A 20,366-nucleotide genomic window follows, 5' to 3' on the forward strand; every position below is an offset into this window, starting at 1 on the left:
CACGTATTAGATAATATACAATACATTTATTGCAATTTAAATTACATTTAAGCGCATTTTGTTGTCTAAATGCGTTTAATAGTTTATTATTCTTTTAATTAAAATATATTTACGTATTTAATTTAAATACTTAAATATTTGAACTAGAAAAAAGATCGTATATTACAATAAAAATCACACACGTATTACGATAAGAGAATATAACTGTTTGAATAAGTCAATAGAATTAAAAAATTAAGTAGTTAAAAAAGCTCAAATAATGGATGAGAATCAATAATAAATAAAAATCTAGATCAATTGAAGCCCGGACGCTGTACTTAGAGCATGAACAATAATCATTATCTATCTTTCTTTAGGAATACATTAACTATGTGTTACAAATAGTTCAAACATTTTGACCCACTTCGAGTCCTTTTAAACGAAACTCGGATAAAAAGATTAAGAATTAAGAAGATGCAAGCGGTAAATCTATTTAAAGCATAACGACGTAATGATAAATATAAATGGATAATACGGCACAATAAAATTATACATTATAGCTTAACGCGCTTACAATATGTGTACACATCATTCAATGAAAGAAATAGAAATAATTTCGGTCCTATTAATAATCAGACTTACCACGCGAATAATAGGTTTTCGTAATGAATAATATGATGGTCCTTTGTTGAATAGGAGAAGACGCCAAATTATTCATAACGAGAACTTATTATTCGCGTGGTAAGTCTGATTATTAATAGGACCGAAATTATTTCTATAAACGCATTTAGACAACAAAATGCGCTTAATAAATGTAAAATTGCAATAAATGTATTGTATATTATCTAATACGTGTGCACACATCACTAATGGAACAATAATTTAACAGTAATTATCGATTGTAAAAAATTTTCTGTCAAGAATAAAGCAAGAATCAAATATTTATAAAATATTATCGTAACCGATTTGGCAAGTAACAATCATGATCAGCTGAATACGCAAGAAGATTGCAAATTATAAACATAATGTCATTATGTGACGGTGTTATTCAAGGTCATACTAATATTATTATATAATACGCCACTTAGAGCTCTACAACTTTTGTATGAAACATTTTTCACGAAAATGCGTTGTTTCCTCAAAAAACGGCTGATACGGCGCTCTGTTACACCCTGTATATTATTACTTATTGTTAGATATACTATGTATATGCAAACAATTATTGTTTTTATCTCGTTTACATCTCGTACCTCATTGTTATCAAAGGGTAGTTCACACAATCGTATAGAAATATTTCAAATGTTTGCGAGGAGAAATCATATAAGATAAGTGATACGGTTCCGTTGTGTGTATTGCATTGCATATTATATATTGCTGGTTCGAGTCGCGCAAAATGAGAATTAAAAATAAAAATAAGATAGGATAAAATAATAAAGATTAAGACTTGAATAATAAAGATTAAGATGCATCATTTCGTGATCGAATCTTATGTCGAGAAGAAGTAAAAACAATTATATAATATTCTGCTTTAAAAAAAAAGTTATTCTAAAACATCTTTTTTAAAGCATCTATTCTTCTCCTCTCTCTTTTTCTCGGTTATTTTATTATATTTAGTTATACTATATTTATATATAAAGCACGATAAATTATGATTTATAATTAGTAGTAAAGCGCAGCGATATTTGCTTAAAGTGACAAATATTTTGGCAAAGCATTATTGTTTGCTCCGACGTAACAAACAGTAAGTACCGAAATCTTGCATTTTTTCAGTATCATTTAGATAAAATTCGTGGTTTTGCTTTTTATTTTTTTCAAGACACAAAGTAATTCGTGCAAAGTTAAAATGTAATAATTTAATAATAAAACTCATGAAACAAAATACGGGCGGATACTTAATTTTGCAAATTATAATTCTTTGAAACTCGGTTATATACTGTACATATATTTCAATTAAACAGTAATGATAGAGCGCTTATGCGCAAATGTACGTTTAATCAAAAATTTGAAATTCAATATTGCTTTAATATTTTGTGAACACGTATATATATCATATCTTTAAATTATTGTTAAACAAGCTGAAAATCATGCAAATTAGAAACTTGCGCATTACTTTCTCATTATTTTATTTTATCTCACAAAACTTAAGCTCCTTAAAGTAAGCGGGTTTTTCAATTTTTACTTCCCCATAGAGGAAACTTTGTGAGCGAAATAAAAAGATATAGAAGATAAAGAAGCAATATGCTATTTTCTAATTTACATACTTTTTTATTTTTATATAATTATAAATTATACATTTACATTGTAGATTATAGATTTTCAGAAATATAAAAACTCATTTAAGAAAAACTTAATTAATTTTATTATAAGAAAAGATAACACACAAGAAACATTGATAAACAGTTTAAAGGAACGGAGCTGTCAGTAATGCATTTTAATGGCTTGATAGCTGTTTCAATACTAATATTCCGTTGTTGACCAAAACATTTTTACACGTGCTGGAAATTATCTTCACTTTCAGCGTTTTTGATGATACTCTATTTATATAAAAAAATTTAACCCGATATCTCAGAATTTGCGAAAATTATTTCCGAGTATAATTACGTATACAAACATTTTTCAAAAAATTCAAAATTTTATAGAAAATGGACTCTTTCACTGATGCTGACTCTGTCACCAAATTCATTACCAACCATCCTTTTATAATAATCTATCCATATAAAAAAATTTGATCAGATATCTCAAAAATTGCGGAAGTTAGAGGTTATACAAACATTCCGTACATACATACATACACAGATACATACATTTTTTAGGAATATAATTTTTTGACGTTTTGGAACATTTTGAACACATTGGCATAAAAAAATTCGAAAAAATATTTTGTCACAAAAACAAAGCTTCCTTTATGAGGAAGTAAAAAAGAATAATTATACGTTTTAAACTGCAAAACTTTTTCAAGATCTCAATGAAATACTGTAGAAAAATAAAATATAAATAATTTATTGCATGAATATAAATAATTTATTTCGTGAATCTTTCGATTAATGAACACAGATTCCAAATTTGGACGAGTTACATAGAAATAATCGAGAAATGTTTTGCCGACGAAATATTCTCAACCACATTAATTTTATACTCAATTTTCATCGATGATATATATTTATATACACATTATATTCAATCTTCTTTAATAAAGTATCTTTATATAATTTTCTGAATTAATAAAGATAATAATGATATAAACATCAATAAAAACGTCAATAAAATATTTGTCAATGTGTGAGTGTAAAATTCAATCTTACAAAGTATTTATAATAATTTATGCATTACATATTTGGTAACTTGGGCTGTTTAATATGTTTACAGGCTACAAAAATGGACTTAATCTTTTTGATATTGTGCGCCTTGTTCGTAGTTTTAGAAATTCCCGCAATTATATCGATAGTACATCATCAATACGTTCTTCGACAAAAGCTCAAGAATATTCCTCAGATCGGTAGATTTCCTTTTGGCATGGCATTTAAATTAATGAAGCAAACGGACTATGGTGAAAAATCTTATACATAAGATATTGTTATTATATGCTTTTACAAATTGTTGTGCCTCTAGCCGCTAAGGAAGAGGTCTTTTGGGATTTGTACGCCCAAAGGATTAGGATCCACGCTCGAAATAAGACACTCCCGGACGTTAGGTATAATTTAGTATATTTTGCAAGATTTAATACACTTTCACTTATTCGCGATTATAATAGTCGGGCGCGATACGTACGGTACTTCGATAATATTGAGCGAGCGAGTAGTCTGTGAGTCGTCTCTCGCGAGGCGTCTCTTTCCCTCGCGAAGTGCATCTCGCGCTTATTATATCTCTTAATTAATTAGGTCGTTAATTGGGGAGGAGTGTGGTGTCCCTGACCGGAGCATGTCTCGTGCTCCGCTTGTCAGTCTGTCTCGTCAGCTGCTTACTCAGCTTCCGAGAACTTGACCGTGACTTCCTTCTCTTTAGTCACGTATCTTACTTTTATTTTATTAATATCCTTTTATTACTTTGCTCTTTCTTAATTATCTTTCCTTGATCTCTTTTCTAATTTTAATGCTTTGCTTTACTCAGCTCTTTCTTACACTTTTCTGTGTCACTTTATTGTTTTATTCTTTAATATATTAAGAAATTGGTCGGGTTACGACATCCCTCCCCCTTTGGAAAAAGAAAATTAACTATACGTGAATTTTCGTCTACATATTTTTTTCGGTATACATTTTTCACATTTTACAATTGTTTCTTATATTTACTTTATTTTAATATAACATCACAGTGTTAGTTATCGCGGTGTCGGTTTCTATCTCAGCTGTTCTATTCGATCCGCTTGCGGTGCCGTAGATGTGCTCTTGAATTATTTTCGGTTTGCACATCGGATTTATGTTAGTTTCTGATAATTTTTTCTTTTCCGTCTTACATTTTTTCTTAGCGTATATAATTGCTATTATGGTACTTATTATTATTATTGTTATTCCTGTGCAACTTGAAGCTACGGGATATATAATGTGTCCGTTAGTAGGGAAATAATTGTTATTTAAGTCTTCGTTTGTGTCGTCAAGTCTTTCGCTTAGGTCCCTTAATTCTGTCGGGTTTCTAATGACTTTTCGCAATTTTATCGGTCTAATTTTGTCCAATGTTTTTTCGTTTCGTTCGTTGTGTGTTATCGTAAGATTGTAGTCTGGTAGCTTTGTCTGTACGATCGTTATTATCGCGGGCTTTTTTGTCCGTATTATGACGTCTTGTGTTGTTAGTTTACATTTTTCTTTTAATGTGACTTGTCCGCTTCCTTTTATTTCTATTTTTCGCGTTGCGTCGTTTTTGCACGTTATTTCGATCGGTTGGTTTGCTCGTGTAGAGTATAACCATGAGTTCGCACTACTCAGCGCTATCCATATTGTTGTATTCGTGTGTATGTGTCGAATATTACAATTGTTTGTGTATGTTTCTAATTGTATTCCTTGTATGCCTATCAGTATTGAATTCATTAGCCTTTGAAATGTGGCTGGCGCATTTTTTAATCCAAAGGGCATTCTATTGTATTCGTAATGCCCGTGAGGTGTGGAAAAAGCAGTTTTGCCTTTGTCGCCTTCTTCCATCGGAATTTGGTGGTATCCGGATGCTAAATCCAGTGTTGTAAAGTACTTGGCGTTTCCCAGCTGATCTAATATATCAGTTATATTCGGTAGGGGAAATGAATCTCCTATAGTTAGATCATTTAATTTTCTGAAATCTACGACTACTCGTAATTTCGGTTTTCCTAACGCATCGGCTTTCTTAGGGACTACCAATAACGGTGCGTTCCACTGACTCGTGCTTGGTCGGATTATTTTATTTCTTAACATTTCTCGGACTTGTCGATTTACTTCCTCTTTATGCTTCTCCGGCAGGCGATAAGGCCGTACGTTGACCGGTGAACTATCTGCTTGCGTTGCAATCTTATGCGCGACGGTATCTGTGCATGTCAGTGGTTCTCCTTCGATATGCATCACGTCGCTAAAATCCTTGCAGATTTCCATTATTGTTTTCTTTTCTTCTTTATTTAAATGTTGTGTACGTAATAATCGTAATACCTTTTCACTACGCGAAATTACTTCCTCTTTATTTGGCGTTCGTATTACGTTAATTTCTTCTGTTTCGCCTTGTTTGCTTTCCTCTATACTTACTTGCGGCATTAGCATTTCGATTGTGTTATCCGTTGTGTTTATAATGCTGGCTGCACATAGGTAATTCGTAGGTTCTACTAGACAATTACCTATGAATATTCCTGGTATCGTTTCTTCTGCCTTTATCACGCCTATCGTGTTCTTATCAGTAGCGACCTGTATTATAGTTTCGCTACGTGGTTTCAGCGTCATTTTTAGATAGGGGTAGAGCTTTAAGATATGCTGTCCTACCTTTAATTGTTTTGTTTTATAATTGCAAGTGGCTTGATGCTTTCGTAGGAAATCAACTCCTAGTATTCCGTCATATTCTATCGGAAAATCATCCTTAACAACGTACATAGTGTGCTTAATTCGGCGCTCTCTCAGAGTTATTGTCGCCTTAAATTTTCCAAGTGTACATATCTTATGTCCCGTTACGCCGGTGAGCGTTATTTTTTCTTCTTCTATTAACGTTTCGCCTTTTAAATGTTTCACTTTAATTAATGAGATTGCGGCTCCTGTATCGAATAGTAAGTTTATTTTTTCGCGTTTCGCTTCTCGCATTGGTAATGTGACGAGGTCCAATCCTGTCTGTATATGCGGCGTATTTTTGAAGTGTGATACTTGATATTCCATTGCAGGTCGGTGCGACTTTCTTTCGTTCCTTTCCTCCTCATCGCTATTTTGCGTGAAGTTAAATTTCTTTTTTCCTTGCTCGCTATTCTTGCGGTTTTTATTTTCCGGTCGCGAATTATATTGTTTGATTCAGCTCGATTGATCTCTATTGGGTCGTCCGTGTAATAACCAACATTCCTCGCGATCATGTCCGGATTTTTTGCAATAGTGGCAATATTTATTTACCGTATTTACGCGGGGTTGTCTATCGGGTTTCGGCAATGAGAATCGATTTGTATATCGGCTAGTTCGACAATCTCTTTGGGCCGTAATGCCCAATTTTTCCGCATTTTTGACATTGCACGTTTATTTTATTTTCTTGTTTATAGGTCGGTGTGAAATTTATTTTGCTTCGCGTACCGGTCGCGGGTGGTCCTTTAACCTTTTCTTCCGCGCTGGCCGCTGCTATTGCTTCTTGCAACGTAGCATATCCTCGCGATCGAACAATTGTTTTAATTTCGTCCTGCAATCCTATCTGGAAATTCTCTAAGGCTTGTTGTTGTATTATTTCCATTATTGCGCGTTTATTATCTACTGTATGATGTCGTCCTTCCATCATTGATTCGTCTAGCTCCATGGCTAATTTGTCTGCTCTAAGTCCGTAAGTTCGTGCGCTTTCTCCGTTTTTCTGTTTTAGCGTATTGAATTCGATTTGTAGATGTGTCGTACTCTTTTTACTCGCATAGCAGACCTCTAATTCATTTTTTAATTGTGCGAAGTCTCGAATTTTTCGCGTTTGGAAATCTAGCATCGCTCTGCCTTTTAATTTCGTGCATAATACTGCTCCTAATAGCGTTACTTCATCTAACGGGTCGATGTGTTCTACTGCATATGTAGTCGCGCTCAAAAATTCTTGTAATTTATTAGGTGATCCGTCGAATTCCGGAATCATTCCACGAGCCTCTTTTAATGGTAAAAATCCGCGTCCTCTTCGATGTCGTACATCCTCGGGTGTGAACTCGTATACGGTCTCGGTTCTTTCTCCCGGCGGAGTTCTATGCCCGTTGTTTTGTCGGGGTTGCGGTCCTCTAATTTTCAAATCGTATATCTCGGCATGCATACTTCTAATTTCTCGTTTAATTTCCTCTCTCATTTCCCGCAATATTTCCCTAAAGTCGTCGGCTGCTTCGTCCGTTTTTTTCTGCGGTTTGTGCTGAGCTTGCGCGTTTGATTGTGTCGCGTTTCTAATTGCTTCTTCTTGTAATCGCTTAATTCCCTCATCGATATCTTCTGATGTGATGGGTTGCGATGCGGAAGCGTTTGAGTTATACATATCTCGAATGCGATAGATTTCGTCGGGGTCAAAGATACTTGAATCGTATGACATTAGTGAGAATTCGCGGCGGTGTGTTAGTCTACTAGACGCGCTTATTGATGATTCGACCTCAACATCTAGTTCTATATTGTTCGCTATTAAACTGTTATCTAATTCGCCAAATGGAAATTCGCGTTCGATTACAACGTTTGCTCCGAGTTCTGGTTCGGACAAATTCTCGCTTGAATTTAATGCGCTTAGATTTCTTCGTACGTTATCGCGTATATCCCGGAGTGCTTCTACTGCTACTCTTATAGGGTTTACTGCGCTATTTCTAATGGCTCTATTCGCTGGTTCGCTAAATAGCCACGATTTATTCGCTACGCTTTTCTGTGGTGCGTTTCGGTTTTCCGACATTCACGCGTTTACAAATTTTGATTTCTCGACTTACAATAATACGATGAGCAGCATTCTCTCGTTCGATGTCGGCCGTCGGGCGTTGATCGTCGCGTGCCGTTGAGATAGGTCGGTGCGCCTTCTCAGGTTGCGCTTCTCGTTGTCGCCTCGATATACCGGGTGTCTCGAAGTTCCTGCTAGACTTCCTTTTCCCTCGGTTGTAGGTGTCGACTGTCTGACGGAGTTATCCTTGCTGTCTCTCGTTCTGTCGATTCCACGGAATTTTCTGCTTCGTGGTTATGGACCTTTACCGGTGTTGATCTTGTTAGAGCTGGCGAATCCCACCGCTGCCACCAATTAATGTTGTGCCTCTAGCCGCTAAGGAAGAGGTCTTTTGGGATTTGTACGCCCAAAGGATTAGGATCCACGCTCGAAATAAGACACTCCCGGACGTTAGGTATAATTTAGTATATTTTGCAAGATTTAATACACTTTCACTTATTCGCGATTATAATAGTCGGGCGCGATACGTACGGTACTTCGATAATATTGAGCGAGCGAGTAGTCTGTGAGTCGTCTCTCGCGAGTCGTCTCTTTCCCTCGCGAGGTGCATCTCGCGCTTATTATATCTCTTAATTAATTAGGTCGTTGATTGAGGAGGAGTGTGGTGTCCCTGACCGGAGCATGTCTCGTGCTCCGCTTGTCAGTCTGTCTCGTCAGCTGCTTACTCAGCTTCCGAGAACTTGACCGTGACTTCCTTCTTTTTAGTCACGTATCTTACTTTTATTTTATTAATATCCTTTTATTACTTTGCTCTTTCTTAATTATCTTTCCTTGATCTCTTTTCTAATTTTAATGCTTTGCTTTACTCAGCTCTTTCTTACACTTTTCTGTGTCACTTTATTGTTTTATTCTTTAATATATTAAGAAATTGGTCGGGTTACGAGAAAATATTGTTTATATATTTTTAGTAAAAAGTTTAAAGGAATTAATAAATGAAAAAAAAAATTGTCATTTACTTTAAATCAGTATAATAATTAGTAAATTTTATCACAAAAACAAAGTAATACTAAATATCTAATTATGTGCTTATCGTAGAACGCAAACAATGGCTTGAGCAATATATGTTTCATTCTAAAGAAGGTATTTTTATAATTAGGGTTGGCATGAAACCGTTCATTAATATCTATAAACCCGAATTTTTAGAGGTAAGAATGAAAAGAATCTTACTAATAGTATAACAAAATCTTATAGTAAAGTATCGGTTATATTTTTTGCGATGTAAATGTATGTGTATAAATAGTAATTTAATATCGTAAGAAAACAAAACTTTTTTTCAATAGTTAAATAGAGTAAACTTTCATAAACATATTATTATAAATTATTAAAATGTTTTTTGATCTAATAGAGAAAAAGAATTTTAATCAGTAATACAATTGTTGATATTGCATATATGAAAAATATGTCCATATTTTGCTATTATAATGAATTATTTAATATTATAACAAAATAAAGAAACAAATTTAATATTAAAAATTAAATATGACAAATTTAACAAATAAAAATTTTATTAAATTAAAAATTTGTTAAATTTAACGAATTTAACAAGTTTAATGTTATAACAAAACTTCTTTTTTTCAGTGAAATAGAACAATTTTTCCTGATTCAATTTATTTATTTAAAAATACAAATTTATTGTTAAAGTAAAATAATTTATAATTATTAATAAGTGCTTTTAGCTGTTCATTGTTTTGGTGATTGTAAAATAAACAATAATTTATTATTTTAGAAAACAATATTATTTGTGTGTGTTGTATCGTATCGAGAGTTTGTACGTGCGCAAATAGTGTCGATACATCTTACTGTTTATTTGAAAAGACTCTCTTGTTTGATGATTATTTGAATATGTTTATTTGAAAAGATAATTCGCTTGATGATCTTTGCATCTTATATAGGAAGAAAAATATGCAGACTTAGCGGATGATATTTCACATCGCGGAAGTAAATTTAGATCTATAATATTGACAATGAAAAAAAGATTTGATTGAACAATTAATTTTTTTGTTAAAAATAATTTTGATAAATTATAACGCGATAATCACGAAATGCGCGAATATCTCGAAAATCATCCGATGGTGGAAACACCTCCGCTCGATCCTCGCGATGCATTTTTCGGCGGCCGCACGAGAAATATCGTGACTCGTTATGAGGTTACGGGTACGGAGAAAATACGATACGTGGACGTGTGCTCTTTGTACCCTCTTTGTTCCCAATCGGCCATCCGGATATTTACGTCGGCGAGGAATGTTCCGTAATAATCGGAAGGGCACCGAATTATAATTTCGATACGCTTGAGGGACTCATACGTTGCAGAGTACTCCCACCACGCGACCTATTTCATCCGGTACTCCCATATCGTGTGCAGGGAAATTGCTTTTTGCTTTATGCCGCAATTATTGCGAAACATTTTCGCAGGTGCCCTGTACACATGACGATGCTCGTGAACGCGAATTCGAGGGTACGTGGGTGATCTGCGAATTACGCAAGGCTAACGGAAAGGATTATCTCGTGACAGCTGTAAGCGAGATTTGGCAATATAAAGTTAGCCAATTCGATCATACGACATGTCAAGGCGGATTGTTCACCGAATATATAAATACATTCTTGCAGCTTAAACAAGAAGCCAGTGGATGGCCGTGCGAATGCGGGGAAAACGACGACGATGCTAAAGAACGATATCTGAGGGAGTACGAGAAAACCGAAGGTATCGTTCTTGATAATCGTAACGTCACTCGGAATCCCGGTTTACGTTCTGTCGCGAAGCTGTGCTTAAATTCTTTTTGGGGAAAATTCGGCCAGCGATCCAATTTACCAAATACCGAAGTCGTGAGAACGCCTCAGCGTTTTGCGACATTGATGACGAGTGCTGAGCACGAGATAACCGGCATATTACCCGTAAACGACGAGGTAATATATGTTTCGTGGCGATTGCGACAAGACGCTGTCGTTCCCTCACCGATAACGAATGTTGTAATAGCTGCATATACGACGGCGCAGACGCGTTTAAAATTATATTCTTATTTAGAGCGATTAGATCGTCGCGTTTTGTATTATGATACGGATTCATGTGTTTACGTGAGCAGCGGTGATCCGAACGAGTATGAACCACGTACGGGAAATTTTCTAGGCGATATGACGGACGAGCTTGAAAGCTGCGGCCGCGGTAGCTATATCGAAACGTTCGTATCTGGTGGCCCTAAATTTTATGCGTACATTGTTCGTGCACCGGACGGACGAACACACGAATACTGCAAAGTGAAGGGCATAACCTTAAATTTTGAAAACTCTCAACTAATCAATTTTATTAGTATTAGAAATTTGATGTTAGTTAAAGAAAGGGTACGGGAAAATGAAGAAAATGAGGAAGAATCGGCTGGAACTTCGATAAACTTACGGTTTAGAGCAATTTGGCGTACTGTGTTTCATGAGCTGGTAACACGCTATGAAACTAAAGTGTGTGCTCCTGTATTGCTGAAACGTAAATTTATCAATAGTCATTGTTCGTTACCATACGGCTATGTAGCAGAACGATAATTTTTCTTCTCTGTTTTCTCAACTCTCGTTTTTAAAGTTGCAATATAACGAATTCGCGTATTTTCCCTCGTGCTAAGAGATAATCTTTTTTGCTACGCAATATAGTTATATTTAATTGTAAATAAGAATTTTTATTGTACAAATATTTTTATGTAAAATAATTTTTTATTGTACAATTTGTATTCTTATGTAAGAAATAATATTGTATTCTTATGTAAATATTGTATTCTTATGTAAGAAATATAAATAAATATAAATAAAACTGTTTTTAAAATAATGCTACGTAAAAACATTTTCTCTTTTCCTATCCTTTCTTCCCGGCCTTCTTCCGTGACGTCATAGTCTCCGTCCTAAGACTCCGTGTCAAACAGTCTCAGGTACCCGTATTTCATGACCCTTTCTATCCTCTCCAGCGATGACATTACCGAACGTCTACCTGCCTAGTGCACCTCGGCCGCCCGGTCAACCCTACCCGTACATGTACGCACGTGTTCAGCCCCGACGTATCAGTTACTTTATTCTAGCAGTACCTTATCCGATTTTCTATTTTCACAAAGAGGACGGAGGAGAGGATGAAATATACCGTACATTTCTCGGTTTTTCTGTAGGGGTGGTGAAGCGGAGATACGTATACCGCACGATATCTCCATCCTCGGTAGTCGCATCTTGCCGATACTTATACACGTGTTGTTTTGGCTCGTTCTTCCAACCCGCTTTTTTAAATCGACGGAACCGTCGGAATCAATCGGAGGACTGGGCACTATGGGGAGAACCAATCGGACCGCCAGGACCCCTATCTTCCCCCCTCGTCGTCATCCAACGACGGGCCACCAGGGGTGTTGCCGACGAGCTCCCCTGGCGAGCGGACTATCGCCGATGATAGAGAGGTGAGGGTGGTCGTGCGGAGGATCGACTGGCCGGGCCCGGCTTCATCAAAGTCGGGGTCCCGGTCGCGCTCGGTCACGTCTGCGAGGGCGCACCCGTATAGTCGGGACGAGGCGGGTCGGGGCCAGAGCCTCACCCGCCAAGATGGCGGGAAGGTGGAAGGTGCGTCGCGGGGGGGCAGCAATCGCTCCACCCCCGTCTCCTCCTCCCGGACCTCGCTGGCCAGCGAGGGTACGGAGGACCACGCGTCTCCCGAAGAGGACGCAATGGAGGTGGACGACCTCTTAAAGAAGAGGGGACGCGGGAGACCGCCCACCACGGGCGAGTTCGTAGGCCTCCGCGAGAAACGCGAGGAGGAGGCCGCCCGCAAGCAGAAGGAGAGGGAGCGTAGGGCCCAGAAAGCCCTATCGGAGGATGCTCCCCTCCCTCCGCCAAATAGGGGCCTTTGGGCCTATGAGGCGGAATGCGCCGAAGAGGTTTGGAATGCCCCGACCCCGGATATCGCGGCGCGGAGTATGGAGCAGGCGGCTGCCATAGACCGTATCGCCGTCTGCTCCGGAAATCTGCAGGGCTCTCTCCAGAAGAGGCTCAGGGAGGCCGCGGTCTCCTTGTCAGGGTAACGGCCAGCACCCTGGCGGAGAGAGCCCAACAGAACGAGGCGAAAGAGGAGCTAGCGGCCCTCCGCAGGGACATAAAGTCCCTCGGAGACCGTAATGCGGATCTCCAACGGGAGATCCGCGAGCTAAAGGAGGAGCTCGACGCGACTCGTCGCGCAAAGCCCCCCTCCCGGCTAGAACTTCCCGGTTCGCCCGGGGGGTCTCCCCGCAAAAGGCGGGGGGTTCCCTGGGTGAAGTTGGTGGAGGAGCTGGACGTTCCAATTAGACTGGAACGTCCAGCCGCGGGAAGGGGACAGAGGTCCCCATCGCCGGGGAGGGTTATGGGACGGGGGTCCCCAACGTCTTCGGGGGGGGGGGGGTATGGGACGTATGTCCCCAACGTTGGCGGGTGGCCGGGGTAATGCGGCGATGAGGCCCCCTTTGAGGGGTACCTCTGCGCCGCTCTCCGAGAGCTACCCGCCGGGAGTGGTCGGCGAGGGCGAGCGAGCTTGGTATCGGTGGTACACCGATCAGATCGCCGCCCTTGTCGACCTGCGGGCGGCAATAGGCCGGGGTGGGCCCCATGGACCCACCGCAACAGCCGGCCGCCCGCCTGGAGGGGCCTTCCCACCTCTCCCCCCTACCGGCGCTGTAGCACCGGGTCGGGGGGGGGGAAGAGGAGGAAGAAGAAAAAAGGGCGTAGCACGGGGGGGAAGGGGGCTCTAAGCCCCCCCTCCCCCGCCCACTGCCCCGCGAGGCCCGCCGGCAAGAGCGGGAGGACGGGGGGGATGCCTCCCCCCGGCGACTCCCGGCCGGCAAGGACCATGCAGGAGGTCCATCCTCCCCCCCCCCAACACGTACCCGGCCAGGGCGAGCCCTGGTCTAAGGTGGTGGGGCGGAGGGAACGGACGGCTAGGGCGAGGGCCGCACAACAGGCCCAACCCCTAGCCAAGAAGGGAGCTGCCAGGCAGGCGCCTCCTCCCCGACAAGCCGGGGGGACGCGCCAGAGGCAGCGGCCTAATGGGCGTCGGGGAGGAGACGCCTCTAGGCGCAGAGTGCCCCGTTCGGCTGCGGTAACGATTACCTGCGCCGACGGGGCATATCAGGAGACGATGACCGTGGCCCGGAGAGAGATCGACCTCCCCAAGTTGGGGATAGACTCCCTCCGCGTCCGTGAAGCCGCCACGGGGGTCATGGTCATCGAGCTCACCGGGTCGGGTGAGAAGGACGGGCCGACGGCGGCACAGAGGGCCGACGCCCTCTACGCTGACCTTTGCCGGGTATTTGCCGGCAAAGAGGAGGTCCGACTCGCCCGACCTGTCAGGAAGGCGGAGCTGCGGCTCCGCGGCCTCGACCGCTCCCTTACGGCCGCCGGCATAGCGGCGGCCGTCGCCGGGGGAGGAGGCTGTGCGGCGGAGGAAGTGCGGGTGGGAGACATTAAGTTCCCCACCCGCGGCTTGGGCACTGCATGGCTGCAGTGCCCTTTGAGGGCCGCCAACAAAGTGGCGGCAGCCCGGGCCATCCAAGTTGGATGGTCCCGGGCACAGGTGGAGCTGCTGGACAAACGCCCTCTCCAGTGTTTTAGATGCCTGGAGAAGGGACATGTCCAGCAGCACTGCAGCAGCCCCATAGATAGACGGGGCTGCTGCTACAGGTGCGGCAAACCGGGACACCTGGCGCGGGACTGCGCCGATAATGTCAGGTGCCCGGTTTGTTCCGGACTGGGTCGTCCGGCCGACCATAGGGTGGGAAGTGCGAGGTGCACCCCCCTAAAAAACGGCCGGTCCGACGACGGGAGACGCTCCCGGCGGCGAGTGCCACGGCGGGATCTCGGCCGGCAGAACCGGCCGAGGGTACCGCAGCACCCTCCGACACCCGCAAACGCGGGGCGGAGGATAGCGGGGCCTCCTCGGAGGCCCCTAAGGAGAAGAGGCCACCAAAGGCCCGGCCTGCAGCCGCCACCCCACCCGCCCCTATGGCGGAGGTGGAGATGGCGGAACCGGGGGGCGTCAAATAATGCCCCCCCCCTTAGGCATACGGCAGGCCAACCTGAACCACGCCCGCCGGGCGCAAGACCTGTTCTTGCACAGCCTGGCGGAGCGTGGTTTCGGGTTGGGGATCGCGGCGGAGCCATATTATGTCCCGGAAGCCAATCCATGCTGGATCGGCGACCGGGCAGGCTCCGTCGCGATCACGTGGAGGAATGACCCCACACTCCCGCCTTGCACACCGGTCGAGGCCGGGGCGGGAGTGGTGGTGGTCAGGTGGGGGCCCATCTCCGTGCTGGGGGTTTACATCTCCCCCAGCGTGGGCCTCGCCCAGTTTGAGGCGTTCTTGGACGAGGTGTCGGCATGCTTCCGCCGACAGATGCCCCGTCCCATTATTGTGGCCGGGGACTTCAACGCAAAGTCAACGCGTTGGGGCTCCCGGTTCACGAACGCCAGGGGCGAGGCCCTACAGGATTGGGCGGCGGCACTCGGCCTGTGTCTTATAAACACAGGGTCGAGGAGCACCCTAGTGCGGTGGGAATCGGTCCTGGACCTTACGTGGGCCACCCCCTCCGCCGCACGAATGATAGTAAGTTGGCGGGTGGCAGAGTGCGAGACGCTCTCCGACCACCTCTATATAGAGGTGGTCCTAAATGCCACCCGCCACGGGGTGCTCAGCCGCGCCCAAGACCGGGCAGATGCCCGGCCGAGGAGATGGGCCCTCAAGAAGATGAGCCCGGACAGGCTGATCGCAGCCGTCCTTGCGGCCGACTGGCCGTGTCCCGGGGGGGGGGAAGGGCGGGGGATTAATGAAGAAGTTGAATGGTTCCGGGGCGCGCTCAGCGACGCTTGCGACTTCGCGATGCCCCGGATCAACCCCCGCCCGCGAAGGGCGGCGTATTGATGGAGCGAGGAGATCGCCGAACTCAGGCGAATCTCCGTCGCCGCCAGACGCCGTTTCACCCGGGCCCGGCGTCGACCCGACGCCGAGAGGACGGCAGAGGCGTATGGGGCGTTCCGTGCCGCTAGGAACGACCTCAGCGCCGCGATCAGGAGGGCCAAGGCCCGAGCATGGGACGAGCTCCTGCGCTCCTTGGACGCAGACCCATGGGGGCGCCCGTATAAGCTTGTTATGAACAAGCTGAAAGCTTGGGCGCCCCCCGCGACGGAAACTCTGGAACCCCAAGTCTTCGATAATATCCTGGGGACCCTCTTCCCATCCGAGGGTCCCCCTTTTGACGCGGGTGATCGCCAAGACGCGACCATCCCGTGGTCGGAGGACTTGGAGGTTTCGGAGGAAGAGATGGCCGAGGTGATCCGGCGGTTGAGACTCCGGGGCAACAAGGCCCCAGGTCCCGACGGGATCCCCGGCCGGGTCTGGGTTCTGGCTTTGGCCCAACTGTCCAGGCGCCTGAGGCGGCTGTTTAACAGCTGCCTCAGGGAGGGCATATTCCCCCCAGCATGGGTGAGGGCCAGATTGGTCCTCATCCCGAAGGGGGGCAAGCCCAGCAACGCCCCTTCTGCATACAGGCCTATCTGCCTGTTGGACGAGGCGGGGAAACTCTTGGAGAGAGTGTTGGCGAACCGTCTCGTCCAACACCTGTCCCGGAGAGATGGACCTCCACCGAGACCAGTATGGATTCCGCGGGGGGCGATCGACCGTTGACGCGATCTTGCGCGTCCGGTCCCTCGCGGAGTCCATTATGGAGGAGGGCAGGGTGGTACTTGCGGTGTCGTTAGACATCCGCAACGCATTTAACACCCTGCCCTGGAGTATGGTGGGGAAGGCCGTGAACACCTTCGGCCTTCCCCCCTACATGGTGGAGGTCCTGAGAAGCTATTTCCGGGACAGGTGGCTGGAGTACCCCAACAACCGGGTACTCCTAAGCAGAAGGGACGTATATTGCGGGGTTCCACAGAAGTCCGTGTTGGGCCCCACCCTGTGGAACCTCGCCTATAATAAGGTGCTGGGTATTGCCCTCCCCCCCGGCTGCAGTGTCGTCTGTTACGCCGACGACACTTTGCTGTTGGCCGGGGGAGAGAGCTGGGGGGCTGCGGTTCATATCGCCAACGTCGGGGTAGCGTGCGCTGTCCGCGCGATCCGTGGCATGGGCCTGCAGGTAGCGCCTCATAAGACCGAGGCGCTATTCATGCATAGGGGGGAGCATGGGGCTCCCCCCGCCGAGGCCCATGTCATGGTGGGTGACGTCTCCGTCCGGGTGGGAGACAGGTTAAAATACCTTGGTCTCTACCTGGACGCGGCCTGGAGTTTTGGCGCGCACTTTGAGCTTCTGGCCCCCAGGGCGGAGTCGGTGGCACTTAGCCTCGGCCGACTCTTGCCCAATCTCGGGGGTCCGGATGGCCGGGTGCGGCGCCTATACGCGAACACCGTCCGGGCGGTGGCCCTTTACGGGTCACCGGTGTGGGCGGACGCCCTGGTGGCCAATCGGCGCGGCAGCATGCTGCTGCGCAGAGTATTTAGGAGGGTGGCCATCAGGGTAGTCCGAGGTTATAGGACGGTGTCGCACACGGCGGCCTCATTATTGGCGGGGATGCCGCCCATCGAGCTCTACGCAGACATGTACGCGCACGTTTACGCGCGTACGCGAGAGCTCGGCGGGCTCGGCGTGGTTTTGACCCCTAAGGTCAAGGCCGCCGTGAGACTCCAGGCTAGGCGACGCGCTCTGGAGAGGTGGGACAAACACCTCTCCAACCCCCAAGATACATCGGGGAGGCGCGTCGTCGAGGCCATCCGCCCTCATTTGATCAAGTGGGTCACACGGGCGGGTGGCGAGATGTCGTACCGTGCGACACAGGTATTTACGGGCCACGGGTGTTTCGGCTCGTACCTGTGTCGCATCGGTAAAGAGGACAGCGCACGCTGCCACCATTGTACGGGGGGGGGGGACGAGGACACGGCGCAGCACACGCTGGAGGTGTGCCCAGCGTGGGCAGAAGAGCGCCGTGTTCTCGTCAACGTAATAGGGGATATTGACTTCTCGCTCTCGAGCATCGTAGCGGCTATGCTCGAGAGCGAGGAGTCCTGGAGGGCGGTCTCCTCCTTCTGTGAAGCAATTATGCTCCAGAAGGAGGAGGCCGAAAGGGAGCGAGAGCGGCCTCCCGGAGAACACCCGGGGGGCCGCAATCGCGCCCGACGGGCCCCCGGGGGTGGGCCGATGGGAGCCGGGGCAACACAAGCCTCCGGGCATCCCAGAAACCCACCCCAGCAAAGGGGGGGGGCGCACGCAGGGGGAGGGGACGTGGTCGCAACCGTCCCCATCGAACTCCCCCAGCGAATGCGCGGGGCCCGGACAACTCGGGGGGACGTCCGCTATTTCGTCGCGGACGTCTCACCCCGAACTGGGCCCGGTGGTCGGAACCCAGGTGGGGTACCTGGGCCCGACCACGCCCTCCCCGGGAATAACACCGGGATGGCGGCGAGAGGGGCGGTAGTCCCCCTCTCGCCAAGATAGGATGATGTCCCCATCAACAACGGGGACACTGGGGGAGACAGAAACCGCTCCCCCAGCGGGCACGGCCCGTGGGCGGGGGGTCTCTCTGATGTAGTGCATACGCCAGTTTCCAGAGAGGCCCCCTGAAACGCCCGAGATAGGCCACCCGGAGGGGTTTTAGTGGGTAGTCCCCGGCCGTTTGTTTAGGCCGGGGGTAGTCCCACATAACCCCGCCTCGAACCCCATCGAGGCGGGGTATGCGTAAAGGCATTTCCCCTCCGTTACAAAAAAAAAAAGACAGTCACAGCGGGGGGTCGGCGCCAGTGGCCGAGGAGTGGGGGTTTGTTTTGACGCCCCATAGTGCCCAATATCTACTAACCTTTTGCCATCTAGTGTGCAAATTTTCAATGCCGAATCAATAAAAATCAATTGGTTTTTGAGCAAAATATCTGGTGATGGCATTTTGGACATCATCCAAATTTTCAAATTTTTTGCCACTTAGAAAATGTTGTAGCGATCGGAATAAATGGAAATCCGATGGCGTAATGTCGGGCGAGTATGGTGGGTGAGGCAATACCTCCCACCCCAATTCATTAATTTTTTCCAGGGTTCGTCTTGCGCAGTGCGGTCTTGCATTATCGTGTTGAAGAATAACGCCTTTTCTGTTGACAATCGCTGGGCACTTTTCAATTAAAGATTGATTTACTCGATCCAATTGTTCACAGTAAAGATCTGAATTCACAGTTTGTCCAGGTTTCAGCACTTCAAAATGAACGACCCCGCGAATACTCCACCAAACACACAAAAGCGCCTTTTTGGGGTGTAAACCTGGCTTAGCTGTACTTAGTGGCGATTCATTTGGAGAGAGCCACTGCCTTTTGCGTTTTGGATTATCATAGAGGAACTATTTTTCATCTCCAGTGATCAAGCGATCAAAAAACGCTTCTGTATTGTGCCGCTGAAGCAATAAGTTGCATGTGGTGGACCGGTTAGCTTTGTTTTCTTCGGACAGATTATGCGGGACCCAAACATCTGCTCTGCTTACTTTACCAATCTGCTGCAGATGTTCTTGGATGGTCGACCAAGGTTGATTGAGAGTGTTTGACAGTTCCTTGATTGTCTGACACGGATTTGCTTCCACTTCCGCCCTTAACATATCATTGTCTAAAGTAGTTGGTCTTCCTGATTGATACGAGTCGAAGAGATCAAAATTACCGGATTTGAACTTAGAAAACCACCTTTGGCATTTACGAACGTCTAATGCACTTGGATAAACATCGCAAATGTTTTTGGTAGCAACTGTTGCGTTACTACCCTTGTGAAACTCAAAAAGCATACAATGCCGGATATGTACCTCTTCTGGTATTTGGCTGGCCATTTCACCATAAATTGCAAAAAAAATTTAAGATTTAATTATTTACGAGTAAACAAGTCACTCTAACCTTAAAATGTCTTTGGCACGACTTTGAAGTACACAATGAGCTGATAAATGAGAAACGAATATCGACATGCGCAGAAACGACATTACTTTCCGGTCCCCCTAATATTATAAAATTTTCAAGCACCGATGTGCGGCTGCTTCGCGATGACATCACCCCTAGATATCTGAATTCAAACACGCGTGTCAAAACATGACAAAATCGTGAAATATAAGAATAATTATCAAGGTTAAATTGCACTAACATACTTGGACAACAGCGTGTAATTTGAAACTTTTGCGATGGGATTTGACATCATCTCTAGACGACACAAATGCAATAATCGACATAGTCAAAATGTACGTGACAAATCGCGAAATAAAGATTTAGATGAATACACATGATGGAAAGAGACATCAAGATAGAATATAAAATCGAGGTAAAGAGGCACAC

General features: G+C 45.3%; 2 protein-coding genes and 1 pseudogene across 2 annotated transcripts; 1 reads left to right on the forward strand and 2 right to left on the reverse strand.

The window, feature by feature from the left end:
* Window positions 1-6,419: 6,419 nt before the first annotated feature.
* On the reverse strand, window positions 6,420-8,001 carry LOC138937848 (uncharacterized). Its single transcript, XM_070304497.1, is given in 2 exon segments — window positions 6,420-6,590; window positions 6,592-8,001. Coding segments are annotated over 2 exon segments (1,581 nt in total).
* Window positions 8,002-14,248: 6,247 nt separating this feature from the next.
* Window positions 14,249-16,709, forward strand: LOC138937849 (uncharacterized). The gene is made up of 3 exons (XM_070304498.1): window positions 14,249-14,757; window positions 15,146-15,601; window positions 16,073-16,709. Exons 1-3 carry the CDS (start codon window positions 14,249-14,251, stop codon window positions 16,707-16,709), a joined length of 1,602 nt encoding a protein of 533 aa, XP_070160599.1.
* Window positions 16,710-19,419: 2,710 nt separating this feature from the next.
* On the reverse strand, window positions 19,420-20,020 carry LOC138937594 (uncharacterized; annotated as a pseudogene).
* Between the last annotated feature and the right edge of the window lie 346 nt (window positions 20,021-20,366).

Source organism: Polyergus mexicanus, unplaced genomic scaffold (assembly GCF_030449975.1).
Source record: "Polyergus mexicanus isolate NDT 795.1 unplaced genomic scaffold, iyPolMexi1.0 SCAF_11, whole genome shotgun sequence".
Lineage (NCBI taxonomy): Eukaryota > Metazoa > Arthropoda > Insecta > Hymenoptera > Formicidae > Polyergus > Polyergus mexicanus.